Below are 21,168 nucleotides of genomic sequence, written 5' to 3' on the forward strand. Positions count from 1 at the left end.
GATGTTTTATGTTTTAATCTTATATTTGTTGGTATTTACAGTTTAAAGTGAAAGTCAAAAAGCAAGTGTTACTCACTTTGGATCAGCTGCTCACAGACCTGCCGGGCGATGTCCTGAACTGATGCTGTAGACTGGAGGTCACCCTGAAGACACAAGCAAAGTACTGTTTGTTTAATCCACTTTAGGTCAGGTCCAGGCACTTCACACGCTTGTACTACCTTTTCTCTCGTGCATGACAGTTTCATATAACAGGAATTGTAGACATGTTACGATTTTGAGAAGCAAAAGTAGGCAAATTAAGTCTTTGGAACCAAGGAAGGGTGATACCTGGCTGGGGTTTTGATTGTGCAATCGTGCTAAATATGGTTAAAAAAAACAACGTATATGCCTGAAGGACACTCACCCGTTCACCCTTCTCCCCCTTGCTTCCAGCAGGACCCTGCAACAAAAAAGAATTGATGAAAAGAAAAGTCAACAAAAGATTCCATAAGTAAGAACTTAAAAGAAACATGTTTAACCGGGTTTATGAAAGGGGATACATTCTGCAGTCAGGGCATTCGTTTCATCTTCATTTCCAACCACAAGACTGGTTTACATCACAGATAACAGTGATTTTCCAAACTCTGGCTGAATTGTTTTCCCATATTTGCTTTCCAGGTTAGATTAGGGACTCAGGGGTATGTTGTCATCTCTACAAAAATAGATATGAATCTAACTACAACCCATAGACTTGTTTTTAACAACTTTTTTTTTGAGGTTTCCCACCTCAGATGTGAATGACATATTCTGAATCAAGTGGAAATAAATAGTTTTGATATGATGTTTGGCATTTTAATCCTGAGTAAAAATAAATAAAAACAGCAAAGAAAATGAGAGATAGAACAAAAATGCAGCTACGCACAAAACTAGCCATTCAATTAATAATTACCAAACCGTGTTTGAGCCAACAGAACAAACACTGAACACAGAGTAGCCTTGGTGCTTTTTTCTAAAGTAAAACTTGTAGAAAAGGTAACAGCAAATACCTGCAGTAGTTATGTAGAAACATTTCCACATGATTAAATGGGATTCAGACAGAATCCAGAGATAATAAAACATGTAACAGATAGTTAAAACTTACTTAATTTGATATTTTCTTTGTTACAAAACAAATGTTTATCATATGTTCAGATCTAGCTTCTGGAAATATATGCAAATGTGTGCATATTTAATGAGATAATGCCTCATTTGCATAATTAAACATACAAATTTCTAAAACTTGTAATACATTTTTTTTTCATACTTGTATAAGTAATCAACTGAGGAAGTTTCATGGTGATATCTATTATTTTAAAATATTACCCTATTCACCTGTAGTGTCTCGCCTTAAGTGACAACCTTTTACAAACAGCCCTGTTAACCAGAACTCGACTGTACATTTTCCTCCACTAAGTCATCATTAAGGCCTGAAACTGACAATAGTTATCTGATGAGTGTTCTCTGCAGTCCACCCACACACCTGTAATTACCTGCTTGGCAATAATTTATCACAAAGACGCAAAAGTAATTTACCAGTTGCCCGTTTGGCCTCCCGTGGAGTCTCGTTTCTTTTAGGAGAAGAAATCGAAATGTGATTTACTTTCACTCAAGCAGTGAGGTAAAATGTCCCAAACAAAACAGTCTCAGAAGACATGTTCGATGCTGCTAAGGTGGCTAACAATACCTCAACAGACTGAACTCATATTAGTACCTGAGGGCCAATGAAAGCTTGGCTCACACTCACAGTAATGGAGGCGGAGCTGCTCTGAACACCGAATCATCAGGTGCATTTTAATGTTCTGTTTCTCAAAACATTTAACTAGTGAATCGCCTGGTTTTTCTCTTTGGGCTCAGTTTGGTACATTAGAACAAAGTCAAATACTACAAATCCCTTTAAGGTCTCCATCTTTTTTCATGCATAATAGAGTGAGGGAGAGTAAGATACCTCAAAATCCTCATTAGGGGACTCACTCAACCAGTGAAATGTATTTAAAAAGAGAATTATAATGCAGCTGAGATTCTATTACGAAATAATTAAGTTGGAAACTAACATTAGTAGTTATTTGTGCAGCAAAAACAGCTGAGAGAAGGATAATGGCACCGACTGCTTCTTCTTCTGAGGATCTGTTTTAAGCAGCACAGAATGGGTTTAACTGTCTAAAGTTGGGGTTTGGTCAAAAGTATTTCTTTTTCACAAATGGTGTCTTTCAGGTGTCAACATTATTACACTTCTGTGTGCATTAATTTTCACTGTGTGTGTCAAACAGGCCTACAGACTGTCAGACAGGAAGCTGCTAATCCCTCTGACAGACACTTTGGTCACCTCTCTGTGTTCGGCTGACAGACTCTAAAGTCTGACTGACACCACTTCCTGCTCCCTCCACATTTTTTGTCAGTATTTTTGGGAAAAGTGATGAGAAATACACAACAAAACACACGGCGTAAAACCGAGATCAGGTAGGAGAGGGGTGAATGAGCAGAGACAGCTCTGTTGCATTATCTCCTGTCTCACCGGTGGTCCCAGTTCTCCTTGTTTTCCTTGAGGGCCTGTGTTTCCTGGGGATCCTGGAGCTCCTGGAGTCCCCTGAACACACAGAGAGGAAAGAAATCCTGTTATACTCTGCAATGCAGCGCAACAATCCTGCACTCCTCCTTATCTGATTGTCCATCGGTTTATTTCATTTAGAGAAGTGAAGACTCAGATGTGTGATAATTTTGCAAAATGTGGTTTGTGTCACAGTGAAAGCAATCAAATAACTTCCTCAAGCTCAATCATACCAGCAAACAAATACTTGCAAGAAGTTTCGTTTTTCCAAGCAGGTTTCAGTAACTTACAAATGAGACCAAATCCATGTAATCAAATGTGTATTTCTTCACTGTCATTTCTTCCTGATCTCACAAACCAGGACATGGTCAACGTTTGTGATCAAAAAAGGGTCTTTTGATCACAAAAAAGCTGATTTTTTAATTTTTCTCTATTCATTTGTTCATGTCTCCTGCTTTTCAAAGAATTAACATTAGAAGTGCTGACAATAGAAATAAGTATAGGAGTATTTTTTTCTTTTTTATTACTTCTTTGGGGCAATAATAATCAGCATCAGTGCTTTTTTTCACAAATGGGTGGGGTGACATCTTGTGGTAGAAGTATCAAAATTTGAAAAAGTAATAGCATAGCATACGCTCTCTTTAACCATTACATAGCTAAAGCAAGTAGTATAAATGGTTTAGGTCGGATTACTATCACAGCATCCAGTGTAGTCTCTGAAAAATGAGCTCTGTAAAGTGGTAGTGCAGAATTACATGATAATTTTTAATGATCGACTTTGGGTATTGAGACAACAAACAGCTGTCGTCTTAAAATTTTTTTAATATTTTCCCACTCTTGCTGGATTTCTGCTGCTCAACACATTCAAAATGGCACAAATGTGCCAGTTCAGCACCTGGACTTTTTATTTCAGAGCCACGCTGTTGTAATACCTGCAGAGTTAAACAAGGTCTTTCCTGAACAAAGACATCCTCCTGATGGCAGTATATGTGACTCAGACACCTGTATATATCGTCCAGCATTAATGGCGCCTTCACAGATGCCTTCACCAGGTCCCGGTCATTAATGCCACACCATCACAGACACTAAAAGCTGTCGTTGTGACTTTGCTTTGCATGATAGAGCTCTGCTTTTGTGGATTTAGTGACAGATTCTGCTCTCAGTAGTGGTTTTAGTACAGAATCTTTGATTATTTTAGGGATATTATATACTACTTATTCTACTACCCTAATCCATGATAATCGTCTCCTGTAACAGCTTCAGTTAAAGTTAACTTTACATGTCTACCAGTGTTAATTTCGTCAACCAGGACGATGACGAAAATATTTCGTGAACGCCCCTTTTTCCCGTGACGATGACGAGACGATGACGCACAAAATTGCTTCCAGAAAATAAAAATATGACGAGAATAAAAAATGATTTTCGTGAACGAGACTAAGACGAGACGAAATTTACAAGCCATGGACGAATGGACATTAAAAAATGTAATTGTTTATAATTAATTTGTAATTGTTAATATAAGTGTTTCTTGAACTTCATAGAAGATTACGCGCTGTTGCCCTGTTTGTCCCTGCACGGCACCTGTCCCACAGTGCCTCGCGCGGCTCAATCCGTAGTAGTTCAGTGAGTCGAGTTCAGTTGAGTTTAGGCCCTTCCCTGGTCAAGTAACGTAGCCGGTAGCTAGCTATAACTTAACCGTAGCTAGTTTAACTTTGCAGTGCAGTCATGGCGTCGGGCTCGGATACCGGTGTACGGTTTGTTGGAGCTGGGCGAAAACAACGCCTGGATGTGTGGAGCCATTTCGTTTACAACGCGAAGGACAACAAAACAACCTGCATGATAATGATTGATCATGCCGCCGATGCCGGTGGTGGTGTGATATATGTAAAAAAGAGAAGCAGTGTGTGGAGAAGTTCTATTCTGCACAGTGTTGACTAAAATGACTAAAATGACTACAATTTGACTAAGACTAAAATTGATTTTCGACATTGTGACTAAGACTAAGACTAAATTTAAAAAAGCTGACGAAATTAACACTGATGTCTACAGGTAGAACCTGGGACTATAACTCACAAGTTTCCCTTTGTCTCCTTTAACAAATCACACACATAACAGATGAATGCTTCATGACTTACAATTGGTCCGGGGGGTCCCTGTCTGCCCGGTGGGCCATCTTTGCCTGTAAGTCCCTGTGAAAGCAAAAGTAAATGTTGAAACCTAACACCTACGTCAATGTGGGAATAAAGTGTTTAGAGTTGGCTGCTCGTGCTTGTGCATTTCTCCAACTTACTTGTTGCTTCAAAAAGGTCTCTTTGTCTTTAAATTCAGTTTCAAAGTATTTTGAAAATAGACTTTAAGAAGTGTTCAGTAAAAACTGCTATTCCTAAAGTAAGAAGCAACAATGTGGAAATAATATTTCTGCTGGTAGTAATAGAGCCAGTGATGGGAGGTGGTAACCTGGGGCAACAGACGATAAAACAGGAGCAACTACCGTCACCCCTACTACCACAGCTGTGGTGGACACGAGATGTTGTGAATCAAACCAGAAACATTCAAGCTGTTCTTTTAACATTTCCAGCATTTATAGAATTAACGTGACTGGGTGCGATATTTGTATGTTCAGACTCACTCTGGGTCCTGAAGATCCTTCTCTCCCCTGAACTCCAGGTCTTCCAGCAACTCCCTGAAACAGAGGAGCAGAGGTCACATTCAACTCTAAATCTCAATATTTTCACAAATTATTTGCTCGGTCAAACAGTAGAAATTAAACTTATCAAACTTATTAATGACAGTATTAGTGGTTTTACTTGGTCCAGGCTCTTTTTCAAATAACAGACCTGAAGAGGTGCTCTGCCAAATATTCTGACAATTTTAATTATTAATATCTTTTCTACTGAAAAAACTTATGTTTATGCATTTGGGAGACTTAAAAACTCAAAAGCTCAAAGAAAGATTAAATCCTTTATCACAGCATAACTTAGATGCTGAACATGTCGAATTCTTCCAGTGCTTTAAATCAACTGTCATATCTCTGCATAATCCCAGATTAAACAAAGTTATCACCTGTGATCCTTGTTGTCCAGTTTCACCTTTCTGCCCCTTCTCTCCTGGAGCCCCCTGCAGATAAAATGAAACATTTAAAGTGTGCCTTTAAGAAATGTGATGACACTAAGACGGAAAAGTCGAGGACAGTTGCCACGTGTCCTACCGGTGGTCCAATGATGGAGCGCCCACTTGGCCCTTGTGGCCCAGGGGGTCCCTGAGGTCCCGGTAAACCTACATCTCCAACAGCCCCGGCCGGCCCCTGAAGAGAAAGAGACCCAGGACACAAAGAGGATGCACATCAGCTTCTGAAGCCTGTTGTGAGGACACAGCTGTGACTGGTCATGTGTTTCCTAAAAGGTCATTAATGATTGGTTACGCTAATGTGAGTTTAACCAAATGATCCAAAAAAACAATCCAGATAGTACAATCACAATATTCATGAATAAAACTATCTTTCATTGTATTAAAAACTGTAAAACTAGTTGAACTCATCTAAAATCTACTTCAAGGCTGGTCAATGGGATTTTTTTCAAGTTGGGGTTAAATGCATAGCTGTTCTTTTCCTACAGTAGACTAATAAATAGTCACATTTGTTTGGTTCAGGCTGCCAAAACAATTCTGACTCATGGAGGTGCGAACCCCACAGTACCTTTGAAGGTGTCCATCAGTATCAGGCAGCAGAATTAACAGCAGATCCTTTATTGATTACAAGTTGCAGAGTGGACCTGCGTTTCCATCACATCTCACAGATGGTTAGTGTGAGCAAGAGTTTGTAACCTGACGCCAGATTAATGATTTTAAAGAATTATGTGGGAAATCCTTAACAGAATCCATTAAGAAGAGGGCAAAACTTTTATAAAAATACGAATTGTCTGAAACAGCTAACAGTGTCACACCTATAACCTGCCAATGTGTCAGTGTGGTTCACATGATTTTGATCTGGAAAACCTTGTGACAATCCAGCCTCTTAAGGAAAGGAAATTTCAAGGCCAAGTCACCGTCTTGGACTCTTTGTCATGTTCCTCAAACAAGTCTTTCATAAATTCAGATATAATGTGTAAACTGGTAAAAGTTATTGTTATTATCAGGCTTCAAACAAAGTAGATGAGAAAAAAAATTGTGATAATATGAAAAAACATTGTTGTGTAGAAATGTAATGATTATTATTTGCCTCCTTAAAATATTGTAAAGGAACTTTTTAGCAAGCCGAGTTATCCTGGAGAATCCTGGATTGGTCTGGAAAAGGTGGACGGCCTGATGGACATGGATAAATGGATGAAAATATTCATTATACTTCTTTTTATCAAGGTCATTGATTCTAACTGACAGCAGAAATACAAATTCATGAATATAAATAAACACCTTTCATTTCCAATGCTTTCTGTCTCACAATTCAAGTCAAAAGAATCTGAACTGCTTTCTTGCCAGCTCATCCTCAGTTTGTATTTGGTTTATTTTAGAGATCAAATGTCACAGAAGTTGATGATGTGGAATCTTGAATAAGAAGATGAACGTGCAGTCTCACGTGGCACCTCACGAGGACACCAGTGAGTTAATATTCTTTTATGGAAGTAATTCTGAAATAAAAAAATCTTCAACTAAACCAGCTGCAGTTGTTCAACAGAAGTGTGTGTCAGCCAAAATTATGTTATGAGTGTTTCTTATAATACATGCAAAATCCTACACCAGCACCAGGGTGTGAAAAAAAAGGAGTAAATGTGAACCCTGAGCTCGATTCCAAAGCCTACACTGATACAAATGGGAACTGAATGCACACCGAAAACAGCTCAAAGCACTGGATTTGTTACCATGTGCAAATATCTTTCTTTCCACAAACTGTTCTTCCTACAGATCTGTCTCATAAAGTCAATCATGAGAAAAGAAACTGAAAAGCTTCATTTGAGTGTGTAGAAACACAATAAAGCTCAGAGTATGTAGTTCTCTTTCATTACAGGAGAAAAAATACAAAAATACTGTTTGTCCAGAAATAAACTGTACAGAAAAGGTAAAAAAGAAAAAAACATACTATTTACTTTGTAAATTGTCCCTGATAAGTGATTTGTTATGGAGTATCAAGTTAAAGAAGTCAAATGTGTAATATCATTTGTTGTCTTACTTTTAAACATGTAATTATTTTGCAAATGAGGAACAAGAACAACATTGTGAAGATTCACATTTGTTCTATGGTCTCCTATTATACCTCAGTTTGCATTCTGTTTACACTTAATTATGTCACTTATGTAAACTTGAAGGTACTGTAACTTAAATTGAGCCATCAAGGGATTGCTGAGTTGTTAGATATTTATTTGTTCTGTCAAAGCAAGCAGAATAAAGGCAACAAGCTTATGTGTCATGGCTTTGCAGGGTTTTTGGACACACCCCGCCCTGACACCCACTCAGGGCAACACCACAAACAAGAATATCTACCATCACCACAAGCTCACCACTTTTATTTTTTTCTTTATACAAAAACCTCTAACAAAGGGAAGGATGTGGTGTTCTATGCACTTTGCCACTTACTGTCTTTATATTATACCTGCATACTATTTGCACTGTAGCCAGTCAGTCATTTTAGAGTTACTACAATTAAGAATTACTAAAAGGGGGATCTTAGACCGAAAGCAGGTTGTTTTATTGTGGCCCAGCAACCAAACCAGCACACAGCTACAGAACAAGGAAATGTGGCTTTAACACCACAAAGCAAAGGAACTCTGTCTAATACGGATGGTAAAATTCACTGCTTTGTTTCAGTGCATAAAAGTTCAAAATGTAACTGCTCTGACTAAAAGTGGGGACAGCACACAATTTTCAGATAATTTCCTGATGCATTGTTCAGAAGAGGTCTTCCTTTATTCAAGATTTTGACATATCTTTCACACACACATTAAGTACCACAAATATTCAACAGGCAATGTGACAATATGCATGGAAATTTCCAAGTATGATGAGCTGCCACAGAGTGCAGACAGTATGACAATATTCAGTAACTTCACCTGACAGGGTGACATGGTCTGTGTCTCACTGTGGCAACATTTGTCACACATTTTATTTTTTCATGTCTCACTACACTGAGCTAGTGGAAACGTCACCACTGCTTCCTGCCCACAGCTGAATTTGGAAAGCGAGCACTTCTGTTTACTGTCAGTAGCTACAGGAAACATTCATCACATTTTCAGGGTCTTCATTAAAAGTAAACTAAAACTGAACTAAAACAAAAGTCAAATAAAACTCAACTTGACTGACGCCACTCTGCCTGCGACACAAAACAAAAATAACTTTCTGGTTTAAACAGCACGTTTCCTGTTTTAAAGGTGTAAATTAATCTTTGCACACACACCTTTATGTGCCCACACAGCTTTCCTGTCTTCTATCTTTTCAATGCCCGGAACAGGAAATTAATGAATGAATAGAACTAACAAATGAAGAATAAATACATTATCATATAATGCATTTAATAGGCTGTGTATTTTAAGAGACAGAACCACTGAATTCTTAAATAAACTGTGAGTTTTTACACTAGTGGTGCTTCTCTATTCTAACAAGTATCTTTGTGTATGCATTTGTGGTTGTGGTTAGTCCAGCGACTCACGGGTGTACTTCAAAACCAGAAAACAAAAACTGAAACCCAGTTAAGAGCACTGAACAGAGCAAGGTCTTCAACATGTCTGTAGGTAATTTGACTGCACAGCATCTTAGCTTGAATGTGCGGTATATGAAAAAAGTCCCCGGGAAAAGACGAGAGGAAGGTGACGGTCATGTGGAGATCTTACAGACTGGAGAGTGTCGACCTGACCTACGGTTACAAAAAGCAAGTAAGGAGGAAATGTTGAACGTTGCAGTCGCTGAATCAGCTAATGTTTACTCTTGCTCGTATATTGAAATTAGATAACAAGAACTGAGTAATCTATTGTTCAATATTTGTATTGAGAACAAGTAACAAATAGTTTGAAAGGAAGTGACTTTAAGCAATCACAATCCAAAAGGGTGTTCTTTAAAGATATATGTGTGTATATTTGTGTTTGTAGGAGCATGCACTCGAAAGGATCCTCCAACTGTTAAAAGAAGAAGTCTGAAAGCTGCTGCAGTGACTCTGGGTGGGATGTATATTCTGCTGTTGGTTGGAGTCTCTATCCGTTGTAAGGAATTTATATTACCATTACTATTATTGTTGATATCAATTTATTTAGTTATGCTGCTAGAAAACTGAAAGGAGAGAATTTTGTTTTTTAACAAAATTTTGATATCTCTCTCCTTTAGCTTTGTTGTTTCTGTATGTTTGTCTTGTATCTCTCATCAGATGCTTTAACCACTCTGAGAAAGGACCAGCTGCAAATGAAATACGACGACCTGCGCAACAACCACAGCCGGTTGCAAGATGTAGTAAACCAGCTCAAGGGAGAAATTAGAGGTAAAGAAAAAATATCAAATGGAAAATGCAGCACAATCTGCAAGCCAGAATACTGTACATAATACAGTTTTCACTTTAAGAAGACAAGTGCAAGATTAAGAAGAAAAACAACATTTTAAATTGGCCTATTTATTTAAGTAATAAATGATAATGATAAATAATAAGTAATAAAACTAATATGAGGAACCACGTTAGCTGTTTTTGCTCTCATTAAACATCTGCAATCTTAAGAAAAACAACTAATCTGACTAATCTGTCAAGAATTTATGAGGTGCTGTCAACTTTGTGCTCCATCTTCAAGACAGGGAAGAGAAGTTACTGAAGCCACGGAGACAGAAACAGCTTTTTCTGCCTCCTGGCAAGGTTGATGTAAAAGGAAATCAAGATGCAACTAATAACTGATCGGTGAAATGTAACTGAATTGAATTGTGAAGCAAACAAGGATTCCCAGCTCCAACAAGGACGGAGAAGACAGAGAAGCTGAAAGAGGCAGCAGTTTGCAACACACGACTCCACCCACTGCTCAAAGGCTGCAGCCCTAAAACATCCTTGTACACAAAACTAGGAGTATCCATGCAGAAGTCAGTGCTGATACATACACTACTGGAGGGTCTAAAGTTATAACTGAGTATCATTTTCCTCATATGAACTGTGTGTTGCCATTTCTTTTTTGGTCTCTCCATACTTTTTTTATCTGCACCGTACTGCACTTTTGCTCAACTATGTTTTGTGTAAAGCATTATCTAAATAGGGGTATTTTTCTGTTTGTCTTGTATCTCTCATCAGATGCTTTAACCGCTCTGAGAAAGGACCAGCTGCAAATGAAATATGACGACCTGCGCAACAACCACAGCCGGTTGCAAGATGTAGTAAAGCAGCTCAAGGGAGAAATTGCAGGTAAAGAAAAAATATCAAATGGAAAATGCAGCACAATCTGCAAACTAGAATACTAGAAATAATACAGTTTTCACTTAAAGAAGACAAGTGCAAGAGCAAAAAGAAATAGAACATTTTAAATGGGCCTCTGTTGTGTTTGTGAATGTTTGTGTTATGTTGCTAGAAAACCGAAAGGAGAGAAGCAACAAAACTGAGAGGATATATATATATATATATATATATATATATATATATATGAAAAGAACAAAACTCTGGCATCACATCAAGGCAAAACTGAAAGTGGAAAAAAAAAACTGGGTAAAACTGAAGGTTTCTTGATCTAGTCTAACAAGTACGACAATGACATAAATGCAACTGTTTGGCAATAAGGATTGTGCTGCCCAGAAGGATGGACAAGATTTGGATGCAGCTGTTACCATAAATCCATGGAGAGGAAAAAGTGGGGGGAAAGCAGAAAAGACTGCCAGAACAGAGAAGCAGACCTGGTGGTCATAAACACTCCAGAGGAACAGGTGTGTTTCAGTATTAATGTGTATGTGCCCTTATTGAAGTTCTTATGATTACCATGACCTGGATGACCGAGAATCTTCATCAACATATGTCTGAACCAGTCTTTCCCAATCTGAGCCATTTGAATCCTGGCACTGTCATCTTGGAAATGTCCATGCCATTAAAGAAGTAGAAAAAATTCCCCCAAAAAACAAACAAAACGATTGATAGCATAATCAGTATATTTAGGTAGTCAACTTGCTTCATATCTGGGGACAAAATGATGCAGATCTGACCAACTGAACCAAATCCAGATCATAAAGTTGCTCCCACAAGCTTGTTCAGTAAGCACTAGGCATGATGGGTAGAACTCTGAAAGAACTCTCATCCCTCTGAAACATGGTAAATCTGAATCCATCAGATCACATGACCCTTTTCCTTTGCCCCAGAGATCAAATTTCATGTTCCGGGAAAGCTGAAGCCTTTCTTTGATTAGCCTCACTGATGAGTTTTCTTAAGGCTACACAGCTGTTTAGTCCCAACACCTTCAGTTCTCTCTTTGCATTGTTCGTGTGGAAATGCTCTTGCTTTCACAATCAAACATTGCTATAAGTTCTCCTGTTGACTTTGTTGATTTCACCAAACATTTCAGTGATCTCCGGTCGGGGATTTTTCTTCCTCAAAGACAACGGTTCCTTACTGTCCTTCCAGGTTTTATTCACGCAGTGGACATTTCTCAGCCCAGTTTTAGTAGTTTCAGAAATCTCCTTGGATGTTTCATTTGCTTCATGCAGATCAATAATTTGACCCTCTGTAATTTGTTGACGGAATGAGAAGCGACTCACTCCATCAGGTAGTGTCAAATAACTCGATGCCAGACAAAACATAATAATTACTACAGTACTTTCACAGTGTGAGGATCCTACCCATCTGCAAATATATGTCTATGTACTGCATGTATAAATAAAAATGATACTCAAATATTCAATATTGATAAGGACAAATAATTATCCCTTTTGTCATATTATTAGGAGTTTGTCAGAGAGTTCAATAAGCCTGAAGTCTCGTGGCTCGGTCTAAAAGCTGAGTTCAAGCACAAGTCAACAGGATGGGAACCAAAATGGGAATGGGTGGATGGATCACCTCTGACAACTACGTAAGACACGTTACATTTTACAAAAGGACAGTTCTGCTTGAAGTCAAGAGCAAAACATTTTTGTTTGACTATATTTATGCTGTATTTGTTTCTCCCTCATTAAAAATTGTACATGACTTTAATTGACTTACAACTTCTGAATAATACAATGATTGAACATAAAACAACAATGGACTGCTTCACTAATAAAAATAATTATTTTATACAAATGATTTAAATTAAGTCCCATTCCTCCAATTATGATTCATTACCATATGAATAAAGTCATAGTAATGACAATTTGGTGATTAAGACTTGTTCAAATTACATCTACTTTTCTACTGCAGGTTCTGGGAGACAGGACATTCCCAGAAGATCTGGTACCAATATGCAGAATGCTGCAATCAAGGAGGAAAATGGACACAAACCACATTTCATAATTCTAACAAATGTATCTGTGAAAGAAGGACTCCCTGCTTTCCATGTCAGCAGAGAGGTGTGTAATGTTTGGAAGTTATCAAACTATTTGATGAGATTTCAATATGTAGGAAACAATGTTTGCCTAAAAATGATTTTATCATCGATTCATATATGACATCATCTATATTACAATGAGTAAAGAAGAAAAAAAAGTGAGTCAAGTTTCAGAACAAATCCAACTTTAATTATTTGATTTTGAAATGATAACATGCAGCACAGCAACGTGCGCAGCCAGGGCCGAAAGTGTCGGAGACAACACAGAAAACCATGTTTAAATCCTATGGGTATGTACATCTGGAAATAAGAGCTGAAAGTTCAAGGACAAACTGTAGAGGCATTTCAAAACAAGCTCTCATTGAAGTGTATAACTGATATTTTATATGGAGTAAAAAGCATAAAAGACTTTTGTGGAAATGTAAATTGAGTCAGTATATGACACTGTAATGGCAGACACTTTGCGCTGAGTATTGCGCCTTTATTAACTGTTAGGCAGTTTATACCACCTTATGAGAAGCTTGCTTGAATAAATCAAGACACAAATTGTTCTGCTGTGCCTGAACTTTGTAATTCAAAGCAGAGAAAAGCTCTCTTTCTGTCAAAGAAGGCATGCGTGAAGCTTTGAAAAACTCTTTGGAAACTGGACCAGTTGTTTCCAACAGATCAAAGACGAATAGACTATTAAAAAGACCGATACATCATGCTTTGTTCACTGTGACATAGAAAAACAACTCTATCGATGATGAAAACTTGCTGAATAAAGAACATAAAAAGTCATTTTAAAGCAATGCTGCCTAGCAGTGGCTAGTCTCTGTGGATAATTAGCATCTCTAAATCACCTTTTAGGAGAATAAAGGCTAACATTTGGGATAGGTCGCATAATTTCACAGCGTATGATTTTTTTTCCCGTCTACTCTTTGAGTGAATAAAAGGTGAGGAGTGGAAGGGATGGGATTAATAAAAATAAAAAAAAGCTTTTATTTTGTATAGTTTGTGAAAAAATGTTTTACACCTCTGTCTGGTGACAGTAATCTTGGTGTAATTGTTTTTTTTTAAATCCAAAACTTAACTTACTCTTTTCCTGTATAAAGTTTTGCAACTTTTAGTTGAACTAAATGCTGCATTTTCTGTCCCATAATGTTTCTTTTATGCCTTCATCATTCTGTTGGGTCTGTGGTCTATTTTAGATATGTTCTGTTTGGCTACCTAAATTTAGCCATTTTCCTCCTTTTGTGTTTTTCTGTTTCATGAAACTGTAATCTGTTCATATTGTAATGCACATGTAAATGCAGAGTGTCCTATTTTATATCTTTATTATGTTACCGAGTTGGTCTTTGATGGCAGAAATGTGGGTTTTGTTATGAAATCTTATGAAATAAGAAAAAATGTGTCTGAAATATTAGATCTATGACAAATTCCCTTATTGTCCCGTTTATCTTTTTTTTGTATATGTGAGTGTACTGAATTTCATTGTGTCAAAGTACCTACAGCTAAGCTGCCATGTGCACCAGTAAAAAGAACGAGATATTTATAAAATAACCAATGTTGACTCTGTGTCCTTATGTGAATGATTGTGAGTGTCATCAAGGCACTCCTGATAAAGATGTTTGCCAGTAAGACTTACCTGAGTTGATATAAAGTGGAACCAATGAGCTTTGACAATGGCATTTATAAGATGGAAATAAATGACAATCACCATAACACAAAAGTAGCTTAAGATAGGCCCACAGGCTCAGAGCACAAAACATTTGTTTGACAGCTACGTCAGCTTTTACATAGATACAGAAGAGGTCCTGTTATGTCTGCAGAGCAGTGGCTTTTCAATCTGTTAATCAATGCGACTTACCACTGGGCCTGGCTCTCCACGATCACCTCTGGCCCCTCGGATTCCAGGGCCTCCCTGTTAGAAACACAAAACAAAGGATTAGAGGCACTAAATCAACACGCTTTACAACTGCAGGACGCTGTGCGTGTCTGGTTGGACACACGATACTAACAAACAAGCTGAGACACAAGAAATGCGACCCTTAATCTGCCAAACCGAAAACAAACATGAAAAATACAATTATCAAACTAAAGTTATTCACACTGCAACATCAGATGTGTAGCGATTTTGTGCTTTTATCCATCTGTGTTGCTGCCCACAAGCTTGTGTGGTGCATTGGGTGTGATCGGTATCAGGATTAGTATGTAGCAAACATCTCAGTCCCACTGTTACCGTGTGTTACTGTCTGCTCGGACAAAAAAGCTTATTGCATCTGTGCAGGATTTACATGTGACAATACTAATCGTGTAACTGGAAAAATGGGTAGAACTTTAATGTTTGTTCAGGATGAGGTTAACACAGTGTGATCTTAAGCTGGAACGTGTGCAGTCAGACTTCATCAGCGACTGATAATAATGTGTGTGGGCATTAGTGTGCGGCTCACTGGTTGTCCGGTAGGGCCAGGGGGGCCTTTGCTGTCCTGCGTGCAGGTGCAGGCTTTGGGCAAGGCCGGGCAGTTTACCTCCTTCCTCTGGATGACCACAGTATGATGCAGATGAGAAAGAAAAAGGAAGCATGAAGTGTAAAGAAATGGAATGAAATGTGGTACGACGAAGCCAACAAATGGAACGATGACTTATTTGTCCCCTTTAAAAATTAACCTAAGACATGGTGTACATTAACACAAATAGATTGTGGGATTCAGCCCACAGTGAAAATATTGTATTATTCATCTTCTGGAGAGCCAGAAAAAAATCAGTTTCTTTCAATATGTGAAGTTTAGGTAAGGTAAGTTAAGTATAATTATGATAACACTTCTTTTACCTCAACTTTAAACGCTATAAAGAAAATCTACAAAATTCTTTAAAGGTGATAAAGAGCAGTATCACACCAGATCTATTAAATAACACTTCTAATCTCCCAGGTCTGCTCCTCCTACTGTTAACATTTTCATACTCTTTGTGCAGACTGGAAGGTTTAAACAAACATGAACCGTAACCTCACCAGACCAGGAAGTTCACAGCACTTGTCTCTGCTGGCCCAAGACGTGCTGCAGATTATGTCAAAGTTCTGGAGCTGGAACTGCAGGAGAAAGAAAGAGATGAACTCATTTAAAATAGTATTTTACTGTAGTTTGCAATTTATAAAATTGCTAAATTTACACACCAAGATGTGGATGATTGATGCAGTGATGGATAAATTGTCAAATTGAAGAAACGGAGCATTTTGAAAGTGAGTTAAATTGGTTTAAATTTTATTGCCGATGTCAAGGTCAAAGTTACCGCTAGAGATAATTAAACTTCTTTCATTTCATTGTTTATCATTGGATTTTAAAGATATGGAAATTATGCTTTAAATCATAATCCAGGCTTTTATCCAAGTATCTAAAATGAAAGATTAAATTATAGTATTATAGCTTTATTTTCAATCTTTTCATAAATTTGTTTGTCTAATTGGGCATGATAAATTCCAAGATGTAAAATTAAGAGTATCTGTTGAGTTTAAAACACAGTGGCAGATCATCAGCCTCATCTTTAATGATAAAAAACTTCTAAATACCAAAGCAGGAAACAGAGCAGAGGAGATGAGCAGCTATATGACTGAAGTGAAGTCGAGTTTTCTAGTTTCAGGCATTCACACAACTGAAGCTGGTGGAGAAATTATAACCCCATCAAAGAGGTTTGTGGGGAATATTTGACACACAGGTGGGACTCACAACAGAGTTGGTGTCGAAGGTTTCTGTTAAATGAAGATCAAAGCAATCAGACACAATTCTGCCTTTCTGTGGCCACAAATACATTCATCTGGGTTCTTAAAGCTAATAAAAGAAATAACTCATGTTTGATGGAAACACTCAACGTATGAAACCGCTGCAGCAACACATAATCCAATAATGTAATTCAAGTAGTACAGAGAGAATATCAGTGCCATCAGGCCAATGAAAGGACGGCTGTTAGTGGCCGTGAAGTTGACAGGCCTGTGGGCACCGGATCATGGGCTCTGCACATGTAGTGCTTGAAAACTTGTCATGCATCACAGTGAGCAATTAGTTGCTTAGCTTATGAGTCTTTCTTTTTATTTAAATGACCTTCCTGCAGTTATAAGCGCTTTGTTGAAACCCTTTGGTGGTGCAACTCTAAAACCTCATAACAGCTTTCTGAAGTACTCCAGTTTCCGAGCTGAAGCAGTCGGGGGTCAAATTCAGAAAATGGATCAGTGATGATCTGAGTGTGAATATGTTGTCGTGCAGACCCTCAGAGTGAGTGTGCGTGTTAATATTAACGGTTATACGAGGAGTGTGCGGTGCATGTTTGCGTGCTTTCCTCACCGGTGCCGAGTTGTCCTTGTTTTCTCTGGAGCGAACCATCCTGCCCAGAACTTCCACTCCATCAGTGGTGATGTTTCCCGCTGCGTTGATAGTTTTCTCTGCCACCATTTTGCAGTCAATAAACACTTTGGCACTCGTCTTGCCGATTACAATATGAAGCTGTAAGTAAAAAAAATACAAAAATTAATAAAAATCACATAATAATGTCTTTAAAGCTGATTTCATGCATATGAATTTAGAATTTTAGGACTAAAACTTTATGCTATAGCTCTTAATCAACCTGTTGATTAACTGGTGGGCGAAAGATTAATTTTCTTTGAATCTTAATAAGTTTTACTTTTGTCAGCAGCAGCTAAACAGGATTTAAGTTTCATTAATCTGAAGCAATGAGTTAAAAGGAAGTTGAATCTGAATGTTCTCAGCTCTTTATCATGTGGGAGAGCAGCTCCCTCTGCCTGTAGAGAGCTGTCAACTCGTCCAGCAGATTTCCCTGACAAATTGCATTTTTAAAGGCTAAGACAACTGTGATGTATATTAATGTCTCAGTTTTTGCCTAAGGAAATTTCTCCTGTGGTCCCAGAGGAGGTAGATGCTGTGATTTAGCTCAAAATTGCAAAACTGAGAGATTAGTATAGGAAGGACATTTCCCAGGTACTTCTATCAGACTGAAGCAGTTTCACGAGTAAGTGAACAGCCAAGGCATACATGACTATGTGAATAAATGCTGACTCTCATCAAATCGAGGAGCTATGTGAACATAGCTGATAGAATCCTGGAAGTTCTTCACGTATATAAGTCTGAACTCCTTGAATGGAATTTTTTTTACTGCATCCTCCTGAATGCAAATGAAACAGTATAAGTTTGGAAAAAATCGAGCCGTCTCTATGTTTGACTCAAAGAGGCTCTGTGAAAAGATTAGTGTCCTTTATGCTACAGAAGCAACTAAAAAGTTACCAAAGAACAGAAACATGTCAGCAAACTGGACTAAACGTCACATCTCTACCAATAATAATAATAACAACTTGTATCAGTTTCTTGCAATTCTTCTGTTTTAATAGAAAATAAAAACAAAAAATCAAAATTCAAGGATTTGTAGATATAATACGTCAATATTCTATACAAAAGACACCATAGAAAACATAACATTTTGAAAGTGAGAAATTGTACTATTTCGTAAAAAAAATACTTGTTTTTATTTAAAAATAAATGGGGACACAGTCATTTTTACCATTGCTTAGCATACTGTATTTCTTCTGGAAACATCTGGAAACAGAAGAGACCAGTTGCTGGACCTTTGGGAGAGGAATGTTGTCCCATTCTTGTCTGGTACAATATTCTAGAAGCTCAACAATCCAGGGTCTCTACTTTGTTCTATTTTGTGTTTCATGATTTGCTAAAATGTTTTCAGTTGGTGTAAAGTCTGGACTGCAGGCAGACAAGTCCAGCATCTGGACTCTTATATTATGAAGCGTTGCTATTGTAATAGATGCCAGTTGGAGTTCATCACTGTCTTGCTGAAATATGGCTGTTGGCAGACCTCCCATTATGCACTGAGCACCTTTCCTCACTCTGATCTCTTTACTCTCCATTTATATGTTTGTATGCATATTGACTTAAATTAACTTGTATTTCATGTTTTTTTTTTTTTAGCTTAATTACAACATGTTTCTACACTTATTTCTTTTTGTAGTACTTTGCTGTCCCCAGCCCAGCTTTTTAGACCTTGTTTGCAAAACTTGTTTTATTCACATTTACACGGCACCATCGTGTTTTGGAAGTAGGCTGATACTTAAATGACAGAATTAAGAAAATACAAGAAAAAACTCTTCATCTGTTTTTTTAGGCTTATCAATAGCAGCTTAACGTAAAAAAAAAACCCAACAACATCATCTAAGTTTTAAATGAATGAAGCCTTTGCATTAACACAGCTTATCCCGTCGATATCTACACAACCTGCACTTGATCTGAAAGTGGGACATAAATCAGGGGAGGAGATGATGCTGCAACTAAAATTATCTCCATGAGAGGCACTACCATGACAGATGCAGGTATTACTGTCATCATCATGGACAGTAAAGAGCTGAACTGTGAGGCAGATGAAATGCCGCCTGTCTGCTGAGTGGTTCCTCAAAACCATTAACCCTCTTCTCTTTTAAAAGTGTCACATTACCAAGCTGCTTTATTTGTGTCATCCACACATTTACACTTTTCAACCCTCTTCAACTTCCTGCATAAGGCCACATTTTGAAACAGTGGCGTTTATAATAGTTATTATGCTTCTCTGTTTGCTTCCTAAAACCATAATTATAGAGCAAAAAGAAAAAAATTTGAGGTTTAGTTGTGTGGATTTTTGTTTCGGAATATATTGGGTTGTGTGTGTGTGTGTGTGTTTCACAACTTAATTGTAGAGATTTTAATTGTTGAAACCTTTCTGTTTGTCATGACAAGAATAATATTCCAAACGGATTCTAATCCAATAAAGCTTGGCCTGTAATTTTTACCCAAATGTCCAAAAAAAGTTTTTTTGCCACAGAAACGTGCGTATTTTCTTTGACATCAGAGACAGGAAGCATTTGTTTTGCTGTTTTCGAAGCATTTAAAGCTATTTAAACACCTAGAGAAAGACACAAATGGTTTATTTTATTTTTTGGTATAAACTGATTTTGAAGGAATTTTAAATATTTTTAAATCAGCATCCTATGGTGACTACAGTCCAAAAAAAAACACATATGTACAAATGTTTCCAGAAACAGCAAGATGCAGACAACTAATTTCCCAAATAGCCTTTTGTGTGAGTCAATTCTATGGCACCCTGTGTATTCATTCTGATTATTTTATTTTGTAGCAGTAGTTGGTGTTTGATTGACTGGAAGATGGTAATTAACAACCTCACAACTCTGACACAGCATTTCCTTTACAGTCTCCAAAATAAAGTGTAATTATGCAATGGCTTCTTCTATCAAGATGTAGTGACAAAACAAAGCTTATCATGCCATTCAAACAGTATTTAGACAGAGTTTGCATAGGATAAGCAACAAAGTTGTGGCATGATAAGAGCTGAGGGGGATGAATTCAGGACAACTTTGAAAATCAGACTTATTGTTTGCTGTGATGATGGATTGTGACTTTTGTCTATCCATTAAATGAAACTTGTTATTTTTAGTTAATTTATTTTGCTGGGAAATTTGCGGTATATGTCGGGGAAATTTCTGATGCTATCTGAAATGAACATATTCACCAGGTGCACCATTGTTGTGTTAGTCTGCTTGACAGTGCTGTGAAACAATTGGAAAATTATGTTTCTATCATTTGATTGTTTTCTGTGACCAGCAGAGCTTTCAAATGAGCGACTGTGGCCAATTCTGAATGCTGAAAGTACGCCTTTAAAGTCATGTTTTATCATATCAAAAGTCTTTCTCGTCAACATGGAAACACTTTTAAAGTTTAAAAAAATAATAGAAATGAATCGATCACAATGTCCTTGGCCAATTTCTGTTTTCTTGTGTACCCCCTTCATGCACCCCTTTAGGTCCTTAACCATTTTCTGTTTTTACTCTGCTTATACTATGTGAAAGTGCATTTGATAACAGAAAGCTATTTTCAAGCTAAAAAAGACCTGGACAGCTGCTATATTTGTAATTTGAGACATAATAATTGATGAATGAGATAACAAAAAACACAGAAATGAGACCAGGTCCTTTCAGCTTCTTGTCAACAAATGTAGAGCCAGAGCGATCACTTTCACATTAATTGCTTTCTGATAAGTGTATGTGCCTGTGGCTGTCATGATTCATTTACTGACTAGGAAAAGGAATAAAAGAAAGACCACTAGAAAAAAAAA

At 37.5% G+C, this 21,168-nt stretch overlaps 1 protein-coding gene across 4 annotated transcripts in view; it reads right to left on the reverse strand.

Moving 5' to 3' along the window:
* The window catches only part of col14a1b (collagen, type XIV, alpha 1b), a 138,511-nt gene that overhangs the window by 5,566 nt on the left and 111,777 nt on the right, over nt 1-21,168 (reverse strand). For all 4 annotated transcript variants that reach the window (XM_075449034.1, XM_075449033.1, XM_075449035.1 and 1 more), the window contains exons 34-44: nt 17,328-17,486; nt 16,004-16,081; nt 15,444-15,530; nt 14,861-14,914; nt 5,772-5,867; nt 5,627-5,680; nt 5,193-5,246; nt 4,699-4,752; nt 2,531-2,602; nt 404-439; nt 77-143 (exon numbers count right to left, since the gene is read on the reverse strand). In XM_075449034.1, the coding sequence (XP_075305149.1) occupies nt 77-143; nt 404-439; nt 2,531-2,602; nt 4,699-4,752; nt 5,193-5,246; nt 5,627-5,680; nt 5,772-5,867; nt 14,861-14,914; nt 15,444-15,530; nt 16,004-16,081; nt 17,328-17,486 (811 nt within the window). The remainder of the gene's footprint in view (nt 1-76; nt 144-403; nt 440-2,530; nt 2,603-4,698; nt 4,753-5,192; nt 5,247-5,626; nt 5,681-5,771; nt 5,868-14,860; nt 14,915-15,443; nt 15,531-16,003; nt 16,082-17,327; nt 17,487-21,168) is intronic.

The sequence above is a fragment of the Odontesthes bonariensis genome, chromosome 18 (genome assembly GCF_027942865.1).
Source record: "Odontesthes bonariensis isolate fOdoBon6 chromosome 18, fOdoBon6.hap1, whole genome shotgun sequence".
NCBI lineage: Eukaryota > Metazoa > Chordata > Actinopteri > Atheriniformes > Atherinopsidae > Odontesthes > Odontesthes bonariensis.